Source organism: Haliaeetus leucocephalus, unplaced genomic scaffold (genome assembly GCF_000737465.1).
Source record: "Haliaeetus leucocephalus isolate CR32 unplaced genomic scaffold, Haliaeetus_leucocephalus-4.0 Scaffold162, whole genome shotgun sequence".
Taxonomy (NCBI): Eukaryota; Metazoa; Chordata; class Aves; order Accipitriformes; family Accipitridae; genus Haliaeetus; species Haliaeetus leucocephalus.
This window is the reverse complement of record NW_010972598.1, coordinates 7,494,957-7,510,656: the sequence shown is the minus strand read 5'-3', so window position 1 is coordinate 7,510,656 and position 15,700 is coordinate 7,494,957. Positions and strand designations below refer to the sequence as shown.

General features: G+C 43.5%; 1 protein-coding gene across 1 annotated transcript in view; it reads left to right on the top strand.

Moving 5' to 3' along the window:
* The window catches only part of PGBD5 (piggyBac transposable element derived 5), a 35,911-nt gene extending 21,415 nt beyond the window's left edge, over window positions 1-14,496 (top strand). Inside the window, exons 4-6 of the mRNA XM_010562671.1 lie at window positions 6,236-6,433; window positions 12,367-12,472; window positions 13,991-14,496. Coding sequence (XP_010560973.1) covers window positions 6,236-6,433; window positions 12,367-12,472; window positions 13,991-14,186 — 500 coding nt within the window. The 3' untranslated portion in view covers window positions 14,187-14,496. The remainder of the gene's footprint in view (window positions 1-6,235; window positions 6,434-12,366; window positions 12,473-13,990) is intronic.
* Window positions 14,497-15,700: the final 1,204 nt, after the last annotated feature.

Genomic DNA, 15,700 nt, shown 5'->3' with positions numbered 1-15,700 from the left:
AAACACACTTGCCAGCAAAATGTCTGTCGATATGGCTCTCCCAGCCAGTTTCTTGCTAGTGCAGAGAGTAATCCCAGGTCATCCTCTGTGTCAAATGCCCCCTCATGTTGGGTGTGGAAAAGCCACATGTTACTTTGCTTTCAGAAATGCTGAGGACTTGTGACTCCCCTTGAATTACAGGCTCCTGCACTCTTAACAGTTTTAAGTCATCTCAATGTAACTCTCCACTCATTCTTCAGTCAGCATGGCCTTTCAGACTCGGTGTGGTGTGTAGAATAGGTCCTTCGTAGCAGTAAGACTGGAGGCTGCCATTATGCATCACATACAAGAAGGCTACGGGGCCATTTCCCTTTTCAACACACCACTGACGACCAAGCTTTGCTTTTGGCATGGCTTTTAGGCATTGCGAAAATTAAACCCACCTAAAGCATTATATTAATGAAACATGGCCCAAAGCGGGGGGAAAGACTGGGAATTGAGACAATATCTTGATTCTCATTTAGAATAAGAACGCCAGTGAGCTGCACCAGTGCTGTAGCGGAGCATTTTAGACTGTGCTGGCACTGAGGGCTGTCTCTGTTGAGCTCCATGCAGGACTTAGCTCCTATATTATTTTAGGTAAGCTGGAAGCTCACAGGGTACAGTGGAATACTGCCATATTCTCACAAAAGAGTCATGGTTTCCCAAATGCTGCAAATAGCCAAATGGGAAAGAAGTCAAGCATATTTATAGTGTACTGGAGTTTTTTCCTCTGAGCAGAGACTGTTCTTTAGTAAATGACTCTTTTCACAGCTGATTATAAGCATTACATTTTTAAGACTACCAAAGCAATGATGCAAAATGCGGGTTCAAAAAAAGGTAGAGGATAACCCACATGCTCCTAGTACCCGAGGTGTGTCAGGTTTAAATGTAAAGACTGACAGACAAAAACTTGAGCTTTATGCTCAGCTGGGGCAGGATAAAGACAAAATGGCATGACCCAGTTGGTCCATAACCCCAGTGAAAAAGATGCAGGGCTACTAAACGAGCTGAGTGTTTATTACTTACAGATAAGTCCGCTTGTTCACAGAGGTGAATTATTCATGGTCTTTACACTGAACAGATCATTCAAATTAACAGTTTCTAGCAGGTAGCAAATTCAGTAATGTCTTTTTAAAGCATGTTTTTTGACTTACTATCTGATCAAATAGGCTAATGCTATACTGAGATTTCAGTTTGCTTCATGATTTGTTATATGGCTTCATGAGACTTTTTATGATATTTGACAGCTGCTTCCAAAATTAAATTTCAGATGTGGTACACACCATCACCTTCCTAGGAGTGAAGCTATGGGGTGGGTGGGGGACGACGTCAGTAAGCTAGCAGGTTTATTGGCTTTGCAAAATAGTGTGGCACTCCTATATAAAGAAGATCACAAGGAGAATGTGAAATTGTTTCTGTTTACTAAGGCCATGGGATTGTCTGTGTCTGCCATGAGTTACTAGGAGCTAGCTCAGAGGTTTTGCAGGGGGATGTTGAACTGGAAGGCCTATGAGACGCTGGGAGAGGTGAGATGCTAGAGATGTCAAGTAGTGATGAACTCACTAAGAGCCCCGGAGGAGATGATGGTGTTTATTGACTCTACCGCAAAGCGGCTAATGTATTGCCAGCACTTGCTGGGATCCTACTGCATTAGCAGTATGTTTGGGGACAAGCAGGCAGAGAAGCCTGGACTCAGCAGAGAGATCTCTCCTAATGTATCCCACAGTCACCCTCAGCTATGACCTTAATGCTTTTTTTGGTATGTGGCTTAGCCAACTAAATCTGAACAGGGCCACACCATGACCAAGAAGTGTCATGAGAGCCTGTTGAAAAGCATCTATGCTCAGGTGCTCATGACAGTTCAAGACCCATTCTTAAACTGACGAATTTACTTTTCTCGTTCAAGAAAGTATAGTTTCTGGGCTACAGCAGGATCAGTGGTAGAAAGATCCCATTGAGAACTGAAAACAAAAAGCAATCAGTATTGACCTTAACTGCTTTATGTTGGCGGGGGACACTATCAACAGAGAAATAGGGGGAGATTTAAATAAACCAATGCTTAGAAACTGTAAACTTTTTGGGAACCTAAACTGATATTTAAGGGAACTAAAGGGAATTCTGGAAAATCTAGAAAGAGGCACCCACTAAAAATGTATTAGTTCCTCTCAGAATTCTTGATGAAAAGAACCTGGGGTCTTGGTAGCCAACAAGTCAAACATGACTCAGCAACGTGCCCTGGCAGCAAAGATGGTCAGCACTACCGCGGGCTGTGTTAACAGGAGGGTAGCCTGTAGGTCGAGGGAGGTGATTATTGCCTCCTACTTAGCACAGTTTTGCACAACACTCCCCCACAATACAGGAAAGGCATTGATAAACTGGAGTAAGTTCAGCAGAAGGCCACCAACCTGACCAGGGGCTGGACCACATGCTCTGCTATGGGGAGGGAACTGTGCTTGTTCAGCCTGGGAAGAGAAGGCTTTGGGGGGACCCAACAGCAGCCTTACGCTACCCTAGGGAGGTTATCGAGAGAATGGAGCTGGCTCTTCACGGTGGTGCATCATGGAAGGACGAAATACAACAGACATAAGCTGAAACAAAAGAAGTTCAGACTAGATGTAAGGTTTTTCCTGAGGGCAGTGGAGCAAGGTGCCCAGACAGGTTGTGCAGTCTCTGTCCTTGGAGGTTTTCAAAACCAGACAAGATAAAGCCCTGAGCAGCGCTCTGACCTCAGAGCTGACCCTACTCTGAGCAGGGATGGGACTAGAGACCTCCTGAGTTGCATTCTAACCTGAATTATCCTTTAATCTATAGGATCCTGTGATCCTGTGAAGACTTTCGTGGAACCTTAACTATCGTTTGCTTTTCCTAACCCTAACCCACACAGGCATTACTGCAAAACCCACAGTGTTCTTTATTGAAAGCCTGCTGTGTAGCACCTTCACTGTACCACAGGAAAGAATAAGTGCCTAGTAATATAAAGGGATGCTGGTGAACATAATTCTAAGATCTGTGAAGATACCCAGAGCTGAGAAAACTTCAGAAAATAAGACAAGTCACTTTGATCTTTTTCAAAACCCAAAACCTGAATAGACCTCTTTTTTATTTTTCAGGGGACATACAAAGCGTTTCTTTCTCTGGCCTCTGAATAGAACTGGAAACCTGCACTGAAATGTCCCAAATTCTCTGTTCTGCCAGCAGACAGCTGTCATTATTTGCTGTGACATTCATTCATAGTGCATATCCCTTTTTCCTCCTCTAAGCATTAGTGTTTTCCATTACAGAGGACAGCACCTCCTAAAGCCCTGTGTCCCATGCTTCCCTTAAACATATGATCCCCGAAAGTCCCTTTTGTGCTTTCTTGAACCAGTTGGATCAGCTGGCTCTGTCCCGCAAAGCCGCAGAGGTTGGCAAAGCCACAGGGGTTGGCAAAGCCACAGGGGTTGGCAAAGCTGCAGGAGTTGCCAGCCTGGGCAACCATGGCACTCCCACAAGCTTTGCAGGATCCTGCAACTCCAGCACATGGACTAAAGCAAGCTCTCATCTCCTTCCCACAACAGGATCCCCCGTTGCCCTAGCTCTGACTTGACCCAGCATTGCATCCAGGATAAATGATTGCAGAATGTGTATTTTTGCCTGAACTAGCTCGAGCGTGGCTGCCTTTGCAAATGAATACGTGGTGAAGCAGGCTTCAGCAGAAGCTCTGCAGGACCTGGAGACCCTGGGAATGAATCTTGGGTGACTACACCACATTTCCTCATCTTTGCTAAGCTAGTTTAGGTGCAGGCATTTATATTGCAGTTAGAGTTTAAGAAGGCCAGGGGAGGACAACCTGTCTCCACCAATTCCTGTATATGTGGCAAACACCTGTTGTGATTCCGATTTAATTACACACAAAAACTTCATTGAGCCAGATGGGCATAATTTTTATTGCGTCTATTGCTATAGTAACTGGGTGGTTTTAAAAAACTTTACAGATTAAGGGCATCATCCATGATGAGAGATGCTAGTAAATCTGCAGAAGTGCTGCACTTTTCTAGGCTATACAGCAGGAACGTTACACAGTGTGTTCCTGAGAGAGGAAATGGTTCCCATTATTCTGTATGAGGAGTGAAGCATCTGCTGGAAGCTTTCTGCAGGCTTATCGCCTGAGCTAAAGGAAAGGCTACAATTAATTATTAAGGGATCTCAGAGATAGCTGTTGCTATTTTGAAGCTCTAGCACAATAATGTAGTTATTAGCTTGGTTTTAAACCATTGCAGTCTCCTGGAGAGAGTAAGTATCACCCTTCAGTGAGTCATAAACTTTAGACAGCTAAGGAAATTCTTCTCAGGCTTGTTTGTTATCAGAGCAGGAAGATCTTAATATTGGCTAGAAAAAAGCTTTCTAAAAGTTTGCTATGTTAATGCCAAAGTTTGCAGGTATGTGACCTACACTGTTTGTGTTCCTCTTAGCAAGAAAAGATTTAAAAAAAGCCTTCCACTGGAGGTGCAGTTTCTCCTATATTGATTGTAAGCCTGTTGCCATCAGGCTTTTCTCATTGTCTTTTGTGGAAGGAATGTACAGATTTCCAGGGACTGATATATGAATTAGAAATAACTGATGGAGTGCAGATTTACTCCTTCAGAATGAAGTTGCCCTATTGCTGTGTTGGTTGACCTTCTTCTGACATAAGTGTCTTAAATTTCTGATGAAAGAGCCTTACCTCCCTGTAGACCCACCCATAGCAACTGGACCAATCTATAGTATTAGCAATTATCATATTAGTATTCCTGTAGTATCTGTGAGCTGTTGAGGGGATGGTCACCATGCCAGGCGCTATGAGAACCAAGGACAAAGGCTGCACCTACACTTAAAAGCTTCGGTCATTCCAGAAAGACAGAGGCAGAAGAGCCACATAAATGGAAACCCAAGAACAGAGGTAACGCGCTCAGGGGAAGCCAGACGCTGTAGTCTGACTTAGCATTTCCCCTGTAAGGATATCCAGTTATGCAATGTGCGAAATTCAGCACAATGAAAAATTTGATCAGACTTAGCTGACAGATGAGCTCTCAACTACCACCAGCCTCATATGAAAGATGTGCACAGATGTCACCTGCTTCCATGCCCATCGTTGTTTTCCACTCAGGTGGGTTAACCTGGGGAGACCGAGGAACTTTCCATCCAAGATTTCCTTGAGTTCAATTAATTTGATCAAGAAGATCTTCTCTTGGACTAACAGAAACAGGCCATTCTTATTTCACAGTCTAATGACAAATTCAAGCATTGTCGTTATTAATGTTTGTGCCCACCTGGCTGCATTGAGGCATTTTTTGTGGTGTTAGATTTTATTCATTGCCTCTTTCATGTACGAAAAGGCCAAGAAGCTGTGAACAGCAGAATGTGTTGCCTGTGGAGCCTCTGATGTCTGTGCAGGACAAGATCAGTGCTCACTCAGCTAGGGCACTGTTTGGTTTATCTCCTTTTCCTAAAATCTGTTTTCATTGAACTTGTATTTCCATCTTCTCCATCCTTCGGGCACATGCGTTTTTTAAATCAACTAGTGGTTTCAGTGGTTCTTAATTGCTTAAGCAGCATTTCCTTAACTAACCAGATGATGCAGGTGCAAGGAGCAGTGAGGTGAAACTCAAGAACTGGGCAGCACAGTGAAGCAGTAGATTAAACCAGAGTTTGTCAGCTATGTATAGTGTGATTAAAAGCATCATGGGAGTCATGTAGGAGAATTTATTTCAGCTAACATCTAAGATGCTATAGCTTTCCCTACCTCCCCGCTCCCTCCACGATTTATTCTCTTTGTTAAACATCAAGACTCTCTTGCATCATAAATTCTGATTTGTTCCATAATACATATCACTGTCAGTGGGTTTTTTCAGTCCAATTTTAAGCTTGTGAAGACCATTACACAGATTATAGATGTTATTGTTAGCAAGATACCCTGAATTCTTTTCCCTGTCATTTCATCAGGACTGTGCAGGAGGTGTCAGTACCTTTCACCAAGAGAGCAGGCTTTCTGCACTTGTCTCAGTTTCCAGACACATTCATGTAGGACACGAATCTTTGGTATTACAGGAGGACAGTTGGCTAATGTATCTGTTGGATGAGAAAGTTGTAGGACAAGCTCTTCCTCTAGTCAGGTCATTCAGACTTGCTCCACTACTCTTGCTTTCTGGGTCCGTGCAATGGCTCGCTGATAGGGAATGTTTTTGTTCACATGCAGAGATTTACTGCTGTGGGTTGCTGAGCACCAGGAAGAGTGACTGCACAGGCCTACCTCCATCCATGCTGAACAACCCTGAAACTCCCCAGTCCAGAGGACAGTACAGAATAAGAATGAAGGGAAACATGTCCTTGATCTGCTGGTACAATAAAGGGCACTTTCGTTTTCTGACCAATGCCTATTCACCGGTTCAACAAGGTAAGCGACATTCCTACTGCTCATCTCAAAAGTGCATGTGCTTTATGTGACAAGGCAAAATGAGTCAGAGTTTGATAATAAGCCTGAACAAAGAGCTTGATCATAATATCCTAGATAAACAGTAGCAGTAGTGATTACTTCCCTTTTGTGTCCTCCTACAGCTATTCTTTTTTCCCATACAAAGGTTAAAAGCCTACTGCTAATGCAGCCTCCTTTGCCTGAGCTGGTGGAGGCAGTATCCTTTTAGGTATAAAGATTATATCTTTACTGATGGTCAGAGCAGGGAAGATGGTTGTTGTATAACCCATTTGCAAAGCATCTTGTAGGATTGCTGCTACAGAAAAATTAATAAATGTCATGGTGTACTTAGAACTCTGAGCAGATCCTACAATTAATTTATCTTATCCAGTAAAAACTTAGTCACAAACAAATGTCTTTTTGCCAGAAGTGAATACGATTAAGGCTTCCTGCTGTATGTTAAATTGGTTTTAGCAGTTGATGAAAAGAAACCAAAACAAATAACTTGGATAGTTCAAATAATTGCAAGACCTTCTTGATACTGAAATCTTTTCCTTTTTGAAAGTATACAGATAGTTTTAGGAAGGTTTGGAAACTTTTGTAAGATGCAGTATGATTAACTGGCTCTTTGAAATTCGTCCTCAAGTGAAAAAATTGTTTCAGTTTCTTTTCATTTTTATTATTCAGATTTATGTATAGCTGCCTGAGACAAATAAGAATAACCTAAACCTTTAAATGTAAAGCCACCAATTCAAAGGCATCTTGGTACACTCATGTCCTGAATCCTGAGTGACTCTCTCATGTGTACAGGCTACAGAAGCAAAGTTAAGGCCTTGAATTACTGTATGGTAAGCTGAGAAGTTGACTTTGTGTGTTGTTCAATGCTTTGCCAGAAGGCTCATTACCTTAGCAAAGCATGGCTGATCCCAAAGAATTCTGCTGGGCACACCAGCAGAACGAAGACTTGGTGACTCAGGTGGACTGGTGTCTGAGCACAAATGCTGAAAATATGTACGTGAAGGAGATAGGACACTTTGGGGACCCTGCTGAAGCCAGTCCCTGGAGCAGTGTTGCTCCCCATGAGGGGCCTTCACCGTCAGGATTTGTGCTGTTCCCCTTGTGCGCTTTGCTGGATTTAGATTATTCGACTGCACTAACTGGACGAGAGTTATCACTGCATGTCACCTGGGTTTTATAGGCTAGCTTGGACGATTTGGTTATAATTCATAAGTATTACTAGAAAAATACTGTTTGTAAACATCAGTGTTAACAGCCCCGTTAAAAGAAGGAGAGAAAGCAGATTCTGCCCTGGCAGCGTCCTTTACAAGCAGCACACGGAGCTGTGAGCTGTTGTGCTTGTGATTGACCTTGGGTCTGTTTTGGCATAGATGGGATTGTGGGTTGCCTGTGTGAGGTAACTTAACGTCCAGTGATGAGGACCTTTGTGTGATGGGCAAGACCTGCCCAACACATTGCTCACCAAATGCTGGCTGGGACAGTTGACATCATAGTTCACCGTGAATCAGAGCAGAAAACAGAGACCAGCTTTTTAAAGAGTGGTGCTAGGGGAAAAGAGAGTCTCTAGTAGAGAGCTGGGAACAGATGGAGACTCGGTAGGAAGGCAGAAGACCAGATTGCCTGCCTCTAATTTGGCATCTCTGAAGGCAGTGCAGCAAAGCTGGTTTAAACCAACTTGAAGCTGGACCACCAAAGTCTCCTCTAAGGCATGCAAATATAGAGGAGGAAGAGGAGGAATCCATGCTCCTTGAGGCAAGCCTGTAGCACAGAGCTGCTGAGCATATGTCTTAGATGGGAGAGGAGGTAGGGACAAAGGGGAATAAAACCCACGCCGGGTAGTTGGACAGAGACTGGTACCAGTGGGATTGCCTGGCAATGCATGGTGGGTGTTTGCACTTGGTTGAGCGTAAATGTTGACGGGGGTGGAGGAGGCTGTGAAGAGAAAACCTTAAAAACAGAAAGCAAGAGATGGTCCAAACAAAACTTAGGATGAGAAAAGAGGTGGATGTAGCTAATAATGAGCTATTGCAATTTAAAGGAAAGTCGAGAAGGTAGATCTTGCCTGTACTAGGAGTGCAAATCCCACCCAAGCCAGAGGCACCAGGAGGGCAGTACACTTGTCAGAGCTGATCTATGAATACTATTCTTAGGTGCAGCAGGTTATTTATTATGGATGTTTTGAACCAACATGCCATAATACATCATCTCAGATGTTAAAGCATGAGTCTTATTCCTTTAGTCTTGCAAAAATGTCCTGCTTACTCTGCTATCCAGTATGAAGTTTCTGCCTAGAACAAAATTCATTGGGGTTTTTAATTTCCCATAAGCTTTAACTTGAGTTTAATTTTTCCTTGTGCCTGTATTACAGAAGAACTGAGAAGCCAAAAGAGATTGGGACCCCCAGAAAGTAAAAAGTTACCCTGATTCTAAAGCAGGTTATGTATGTACTCCCCATCTGTGGGACAAGGCTGCGTTTTTGGTTTTCCACTCTAGATCTGGTGCCCACTTTCCCAGCATCTCCATTAATATATTCTAGAAATAACTACAATCTTTTCTATATTCCACATGAAGCAGGATGGAGCAGGCAGCAACCTCACTTGCTGCACAGCAGGATGACCAGAATGACATCTTTAGCAAAAACTTGTTGAACCCAAGATTTTTTTAAGAAGTAGCTGCTTTCTGAGAAGAGCTTTCACAGCTGCTCTTCACCAACCAGCTCTACTTAAAAGCTAAATGTACAATAGCTAAGGATGGAAAACAAAGCTTGGGTCACATATGCAAGGACTAAAGAGCTGCAAATGCCTTGTCGGCATCTCACAAGTGAGTTGGGAGAAGATGGGAGATGTTGTGGTGGCATCACAGGTGTATGAAGCAGTTGTGTAAGTCCCTGTGTAGTTCTTAGCCCAGGAGAAGCTGGAGTGAGGAGTGTCCAGTGACAGTCTAGTTTCCTGAAAAAATCAGCTTGTGAGATTGGCCCAGGACTGGAAAGACTGGGGAAAGAAGTATAATGTTATAAAGTATGTTTTAGGACAGGGAAGCTTAGGGTTTTAACCATGTGTCCTTTGTGACCCTTACGTTCAGGGGGTTGTGTCCAAGTATGGTGAGAATGGGGATGGGGCCAGAGGACTCTGATGGGAAGACCTGGAACATTAGACTTTGTACAGTGCTGACTGTCTGCAATTCTGATAAAGAACTGTAACAAATCTAAGTCCTGATGAAAAGCCATATAGCACTTGGAACATGCAGTGCCCCCTCGGTTATATTATGTTATGCAATCTCAGTGTTTGCCAAGGTGCTAGTATTACTGAGGCTCCATTTTTTAAAAAACATGATTCTAGCTCCTAAAAATCACAGATTGGCTTATAATAAGGGTTTTGGGGAAACAAACTAATATACCCCTTTATCTTTCTGCTTGTTTCATTTGGGGTGGTATTTCCCAAGCTTTGCTTGACGAGCATACAGCTTAAAAACTACAAAAAAATGGTAAAAAAAACCCCAAACCCAAAAGCTGATGCCCATCCACAGTGGCAGCATGGAGGCCGGCAGCCAGCACCCCTTCCAGCACGCAGGCAAAGGCAGGCCGCGGCTGCAGCGCAGGCGGTGTGTTCCCTGGAGTGCTGCCAGGGATGGGAACAGAGCGATGCTGGGGGAGGACCAGGAGGGGAAATAGCTCATCGGATGGTGCCGGTGAGTCAGCTGGCTTGGGACCGCTTGCCACAGAGACCCGCAGCTAGGAACGACCCGGCTCTGGCAGTTGTCTTCCCTGGAGAGGTGGCCTATGGCTATGAAACAAGCCTAGGAAAGGCTGTAAAAATAATCTGCCTATAAAGCAATTTATATTCTCAAAAGAGAGGAATGTTACGTGGAATACGATAGAAAATGAGAGGGTACCCACATGGCTGCTACCGCAATGCTTTTTTTTAAGGATTGTGAATACAAAGCAAATGCAAAGGAAATATAAATCCTCCAAAGGAAGGGAAGGGGAAGAGAGGAGAGAAAGAGGAGAAAGAAGGGGATTTTGTTGTAAAATGCTGGCACCAGGAACATCCTTACCCTTCCTGACCTGCCCAGGTGGGACAGCAAATGATTTTGCAGCACTGATGCAGCAGGCTGGTGGTATATCAGCCCTTTTTACCTCATGCTGGCCAGATTTTTCTAGGACTCATTAAAAGGATAAAAAAAGCATTATAATAAGTATGTGAATGTAATGAAGGATTTATTTATTTGATTGGTTTTTTTCCCCTCCCCTTGGGCTACAGTTACACTCAGCTTGGGTAGGCAGAGGTGAAAGGAGAGTGTATTGAACAATTTAGAGGTGATATCATTTTGGACTCTTGAAAAATCAGACTTTAAAGACCCCAAATAAATTGCTGCATGGCTCAGCTGTAACATGACATTTAGTATGTGTCATAAGTCTTGCTTCAAAATAGAGCCTGCCAGCTAGGAAAGCACAGGGGGCTTGACAGAGATAATGGATGGAATGAGACTTCCAGCTGAAGGAATGAAATGGTGAAGTCTGTAATCAAAACGTGAGGAGCATTTTAGGGATGACTGTAAAAGAGTTAGCAGAAGGAAGGCAATGAGAGTTTGAAGGCTTGAGAAATGAGAAAGCCCAGAATTGTACCTGTACTGAAACAATGCTGAGAAAGGATGCGACCAAGTCTGTGCTTCTCTAGACCCGGAGAAAAATAGCATTGTGCCTGGGAGAGAGCAGGGATCCTCACTAGACAGTGTGCCATAGACGTGGAGCAAGAGGTGGTCCATACCCTGGAGAGCTGACCATCAAACCCTGCAGGGACATAAAGTCAAAAGTTAGGGAACAGACTCCTATGCTATAAGTTTGTTTTACTCATCCTTCCCTCCTACAAGGAGCTCCCCCCGCCCCAGCTAGGGAAAACGTGGAGGACGGGAGCAATAAATCAGAGAAGAGCTAGGGGAGTTTCTTGAGAGAGCGTTGGACTCGTAAATACTGCTGTAGTGTTGGAGAAGGCAAGGTCAAAGATGCACCACGTGAGGGAATGGGGCCCGTTCTTGGAGTAACCTGCTCTAGGCACCACATCTTTGTGCCAAGAGTGGTTGGCAGGTAGCTGCAGGGAACTTGTTGCCTTTTACCAGAGATTTCTGCAGTAGGCAGGATGATCATCCCCCGTGGTGAGCTGAATTACCTAGCCAGCTGACCAGGCAGGGCAGGAAACATCACTTGCAGGCAGAGAAATGTGTGCTTAGCTCCACTGAGCAACCTAAGCGTACATCTGAGCTCTGGCTCTCTACTGCAGCAAATCAGCCTGTTTCTCATTTCAAAGATATTGTGGTTGTGGCTCTTTCAACTCACCCACCAGCATCACCGCTGTCTTGACTGGGTTTAGCCAGTTGGCTCCTTCTTACTGTATTTTCTTTTCTTTGTCAATTTGCACCCAATAGAGTGGAGGTACTGTTGCTCTTGGCCCCCATGGGTGGAGATAAGCAAAGGATTTAATTTCAGAGGACTCGTTCGGGACCTTCGGAACTCAAAGCATAAAATAGCAAGTCACAGCTCTAGAGGTGACCACAACTCCTTGTGAACCAACAGAGGAGAGACTAATCCTGGCTGCAGGGGGCTGCTGGGGGACTATGGCAATGTATGGTTTTTTTCTGAACAGATGGTAAAAGTGTTTGTGTCTAACGCTTTTCATTTCCAGCTGAAAAATCATCCCTCTTCTTCCCCTTCCACTTGCTCAATGTACAACCAATGAAAAAAAATAATGAAACTAGCATCTCTGTTACAGATAACTTCCCAGTTTTAGGGCAGAAACTGTCAATAAGGTTTATTTTATAATAAACCATATATAGAAACTGTATCTTCTAATTGCTAGACCTATGATGTGGATTTAAAACTGTTATGTTTCTAATTGATGCAGGAGTTATAATTAAGAGAAAAAGCGGAGAAATTCCATGCCCGTTGGCAGTTGAAGCCTTTGCTGCTCACCTTAGCTATATCTGCAAATACGATGACAAATACAGCAAGTAAGTAAGAATATGAGCGTGCCTGTGCGTTTGTATTTCTTTCACTCCTTCTCTGTTGCTACAATGTTTGAGTTCTCCATGTTGAGCTGCAGCTGAGGGCCCAATCCTGCTTTCATGGAATTAATTTCTGACAAAACTCCTGTTTCAGTCAAAGATCTGAAGCTGGCTCTGCACAAGGGCAGGAGCTGTATTGCTAGAGTTGTTTTGGCTCTATCTACCCATCCACAAGTCAAAAAAAAATTGGGACTTATGTTCTTATCTTGTAAATGACTTTTAAGAAGTGTTGGGAAGTTGAGCCAGCAGGCTGATGTTCTTGGCCGCATCAAATTAAGGCTAAATAGAGAATTCAACAAGGGTCTACCAGCCCCACAAATCTCGCAAGCTAGCTCAGCTCTCCACCTCTATCAGCAGGTGGTGTTTAGGTGATTATCTGTCCTGTGATATTCGTGTCACCTGGAGCCAGAAGAAAAGGATGGTTCAGTTGTGGATGTAAAGCTGATCTAGATGATCTGGGAGAGCAGAATGTAGATCTTTTGGCTTCTGAATTCCAGTTAGAGTCCTCAGTGTTAGCTCTTAATGTAGCAGGGAGAAACAGAAACGAGTAAGAATAGCAGTGGTGAAGCTTGGCTGTAGGAATAGCAATGAGGTGCAGAAAATTTTGAGCATTAAAATTGAGGAGAGAGAAAAAGCAGCACGGATTTTTCAAGCCAGTTCTGGGCAAGGCAGCAAGAATTCAGTAGAGAGATGAAAGAGGAGGAGGTGGTTGCTGGAGACCGATGCCGGGATCTGGTCTGAGGAAATCAATAAGAAAAAGAGGTAAGGTAGTAGATGTAAATGGTTACTAAAAAAGTGAAAGTAGGAAAGTGGGAAATCTTATGACCGAGGAGTGAATATTCTGGCAGTCCTAGAATTTGTCAGTACCTAAATATAAGGATGTCAGTCCTTCCTAGTTCTGCCTTATGGAGAGGTGCTCCACATACCAGCCCTGCACGCTCTGGCTCTACCCCCACATCCTCCCACCTACTGTTGACAGCAGCAGAAATCATTCTTTGCTCGCAGTAGAGATAAACAAGAGGAGAAGCATCAGCAATCTTCCCTAAACCATAACATAACGTGCCTGAGGCTTTTTTTTTAGTTAAAAATTGAAGGGATTCAGACCCACAGCTCCCATCATGTGGATGTTTGTCATGGGTAAGCTCAAGGACTCTGTATTGGTAGTCTTACTTACGTGGAGTGGTACAGAGGTGAGAGTGTTGCTGAGGTTTTGCTTCTGAGAGCAAGGAAGTCTGTTCTTTTAGAGACTACTAGAAATTTCCAAATTTAAGCAACTTAACTGTAAATGACTGTCCAATACATTGTACAAAATTTCTTAAGATGATGCTTGCACTAGGTGTTAAGTCCTGGGCCTGCTTCCCCTTTGTGACCGCAGAATCTTTGTCTGGGATTATTTCTTCCATCCCAGCTGCAAGTGTTTGGCTGAACAGTGCTTCTACCTCCCCTTCTCTCTTGACTTTTTAGGTATTTCATTTCTCACAAACCAAACAAGACCTGGCAACAAGTATTCTGGTTTGCCATCAGCATCGCTATAAACAATGCCTACATCCTCTACAAAATGTCAGAGGCCTACCATGTGACAAGGTATAGCCGCGCACAGTTTGGTGAAAGACTTGTAAAGGAGCTTCTGGGCTTGGAAGACACCTCACCCTCCCATTGATGCATTGTTCTTGGTGGCGTAGGCAGGGAGCGGAGGGTAAGCAGAAGAAGATACCACACCTGGAACGGCAAAGCAAGGAACTTGTGACACCACCAGTGCTGTCCTTATCCAAAAATGCCAAGTGATGCCACTAGAGAGGTGGAAACTTTGTTCCTAGTAGCAGCTGGATGTATACATGTCCTGCAGAAAGTGCCACTGGAAAAGCTGACACAGAATTGCATATGTGAATGCCCTGTGGGAATCTGTACACCAGAAACAGACTCAAGTTAGTCATCATCTCAATACTATCTGTTCAACAGGGTCATCTTGTAAAGTTCTTCTTGGGCTAAGAGCTTGTCATAAGCTGACGTAGCTCAGCAGTCCTAGGCGGGTGTTAGAGAAAACTCCGTACCTTACTTGGAGTTATTCAATCCTGGGACAAACAACGTAAGTCTACACCGTGGGCTGTGGGTGAGAGTGCCTGCCATCCTGTACGGCCTCGCTGCTGTCCTCCCAGTGTGCTAAACGAAGCAGTTCAGATACACGAACACTGAAGCAAGCGTATTGACAAACAAAACCTTCGCAGGCAGGCAGCCAGGAACTGAGGACCAGTTAAGACTTTTTCTTTCTGTCTTTTTTTTTTTCTTTTCTTTGTTTTGATTAATGTAATGTAAAGCAATTTGATCCCAGTTAGAACACAGCAAAATTAGGAGAAAGCAAATACATTAGTGAATTTAAAATGGAAATATATTACATTGGTTTTCTTTTTTAACCAGGACAGAACATTTTGTACGCAAACAAACAGTGAATAATACTGTAAGTATTAACAGTGAGTAAACGAGTAAGTAATACTGCCTGACTTCTTAACTGCCACAGTCAGCGTACACGTGAGAAATCAGAGTATAACAATGATATTTTTTCTTGATTTCAACTGTATCTTAAATGTTGCTTAAAAATCTAATGTAATGGACTGTTAAGTTCTTAGGAACAACAATTTCTTTCTTTTTCCTTTTGTAACTGTCAAGACTTGTTTGGTCCATTTTAGAACTTCATTTGGCACACAGTTGGCAGGAAAAAAATAAGTCACTAATAGCAGTGTGTTTCCCATTATCACTGCAGGGTGTTCTGTAGGAATTCTTCTTGTTAGAGTTCGGGGCTTGTCACAGTAGTTGTAATTAAGCAGATTACATGTTTAGCAAAATAACATAGCATTGTGTTTTACAACAAGAAAGAAGTCCAGTTGCAACCAGCCCTTAAAGCTCACAAAACCAGAGCAATCCCAAAGAGTTCTCCTGTTCTGAGTAACACTGTAGAGGCCAAGCATCGTCATTGAGCTGGGGTCCATGGCTGAAATGCCATGTTTTGGTGCTGGTGGAATCTGAAGGTCGCTGAAGCTTTGGAAAACAATGCTGAGAGAGAGAGGTATGATTGAAACAGGGGAGAATCAACACTGAGGTAAAATACTAACCTGCCCTCTACACATTATTGATTTCAGTCTACAACTCAATCAGCAAAACCCTCTGTATTCTAAAGGT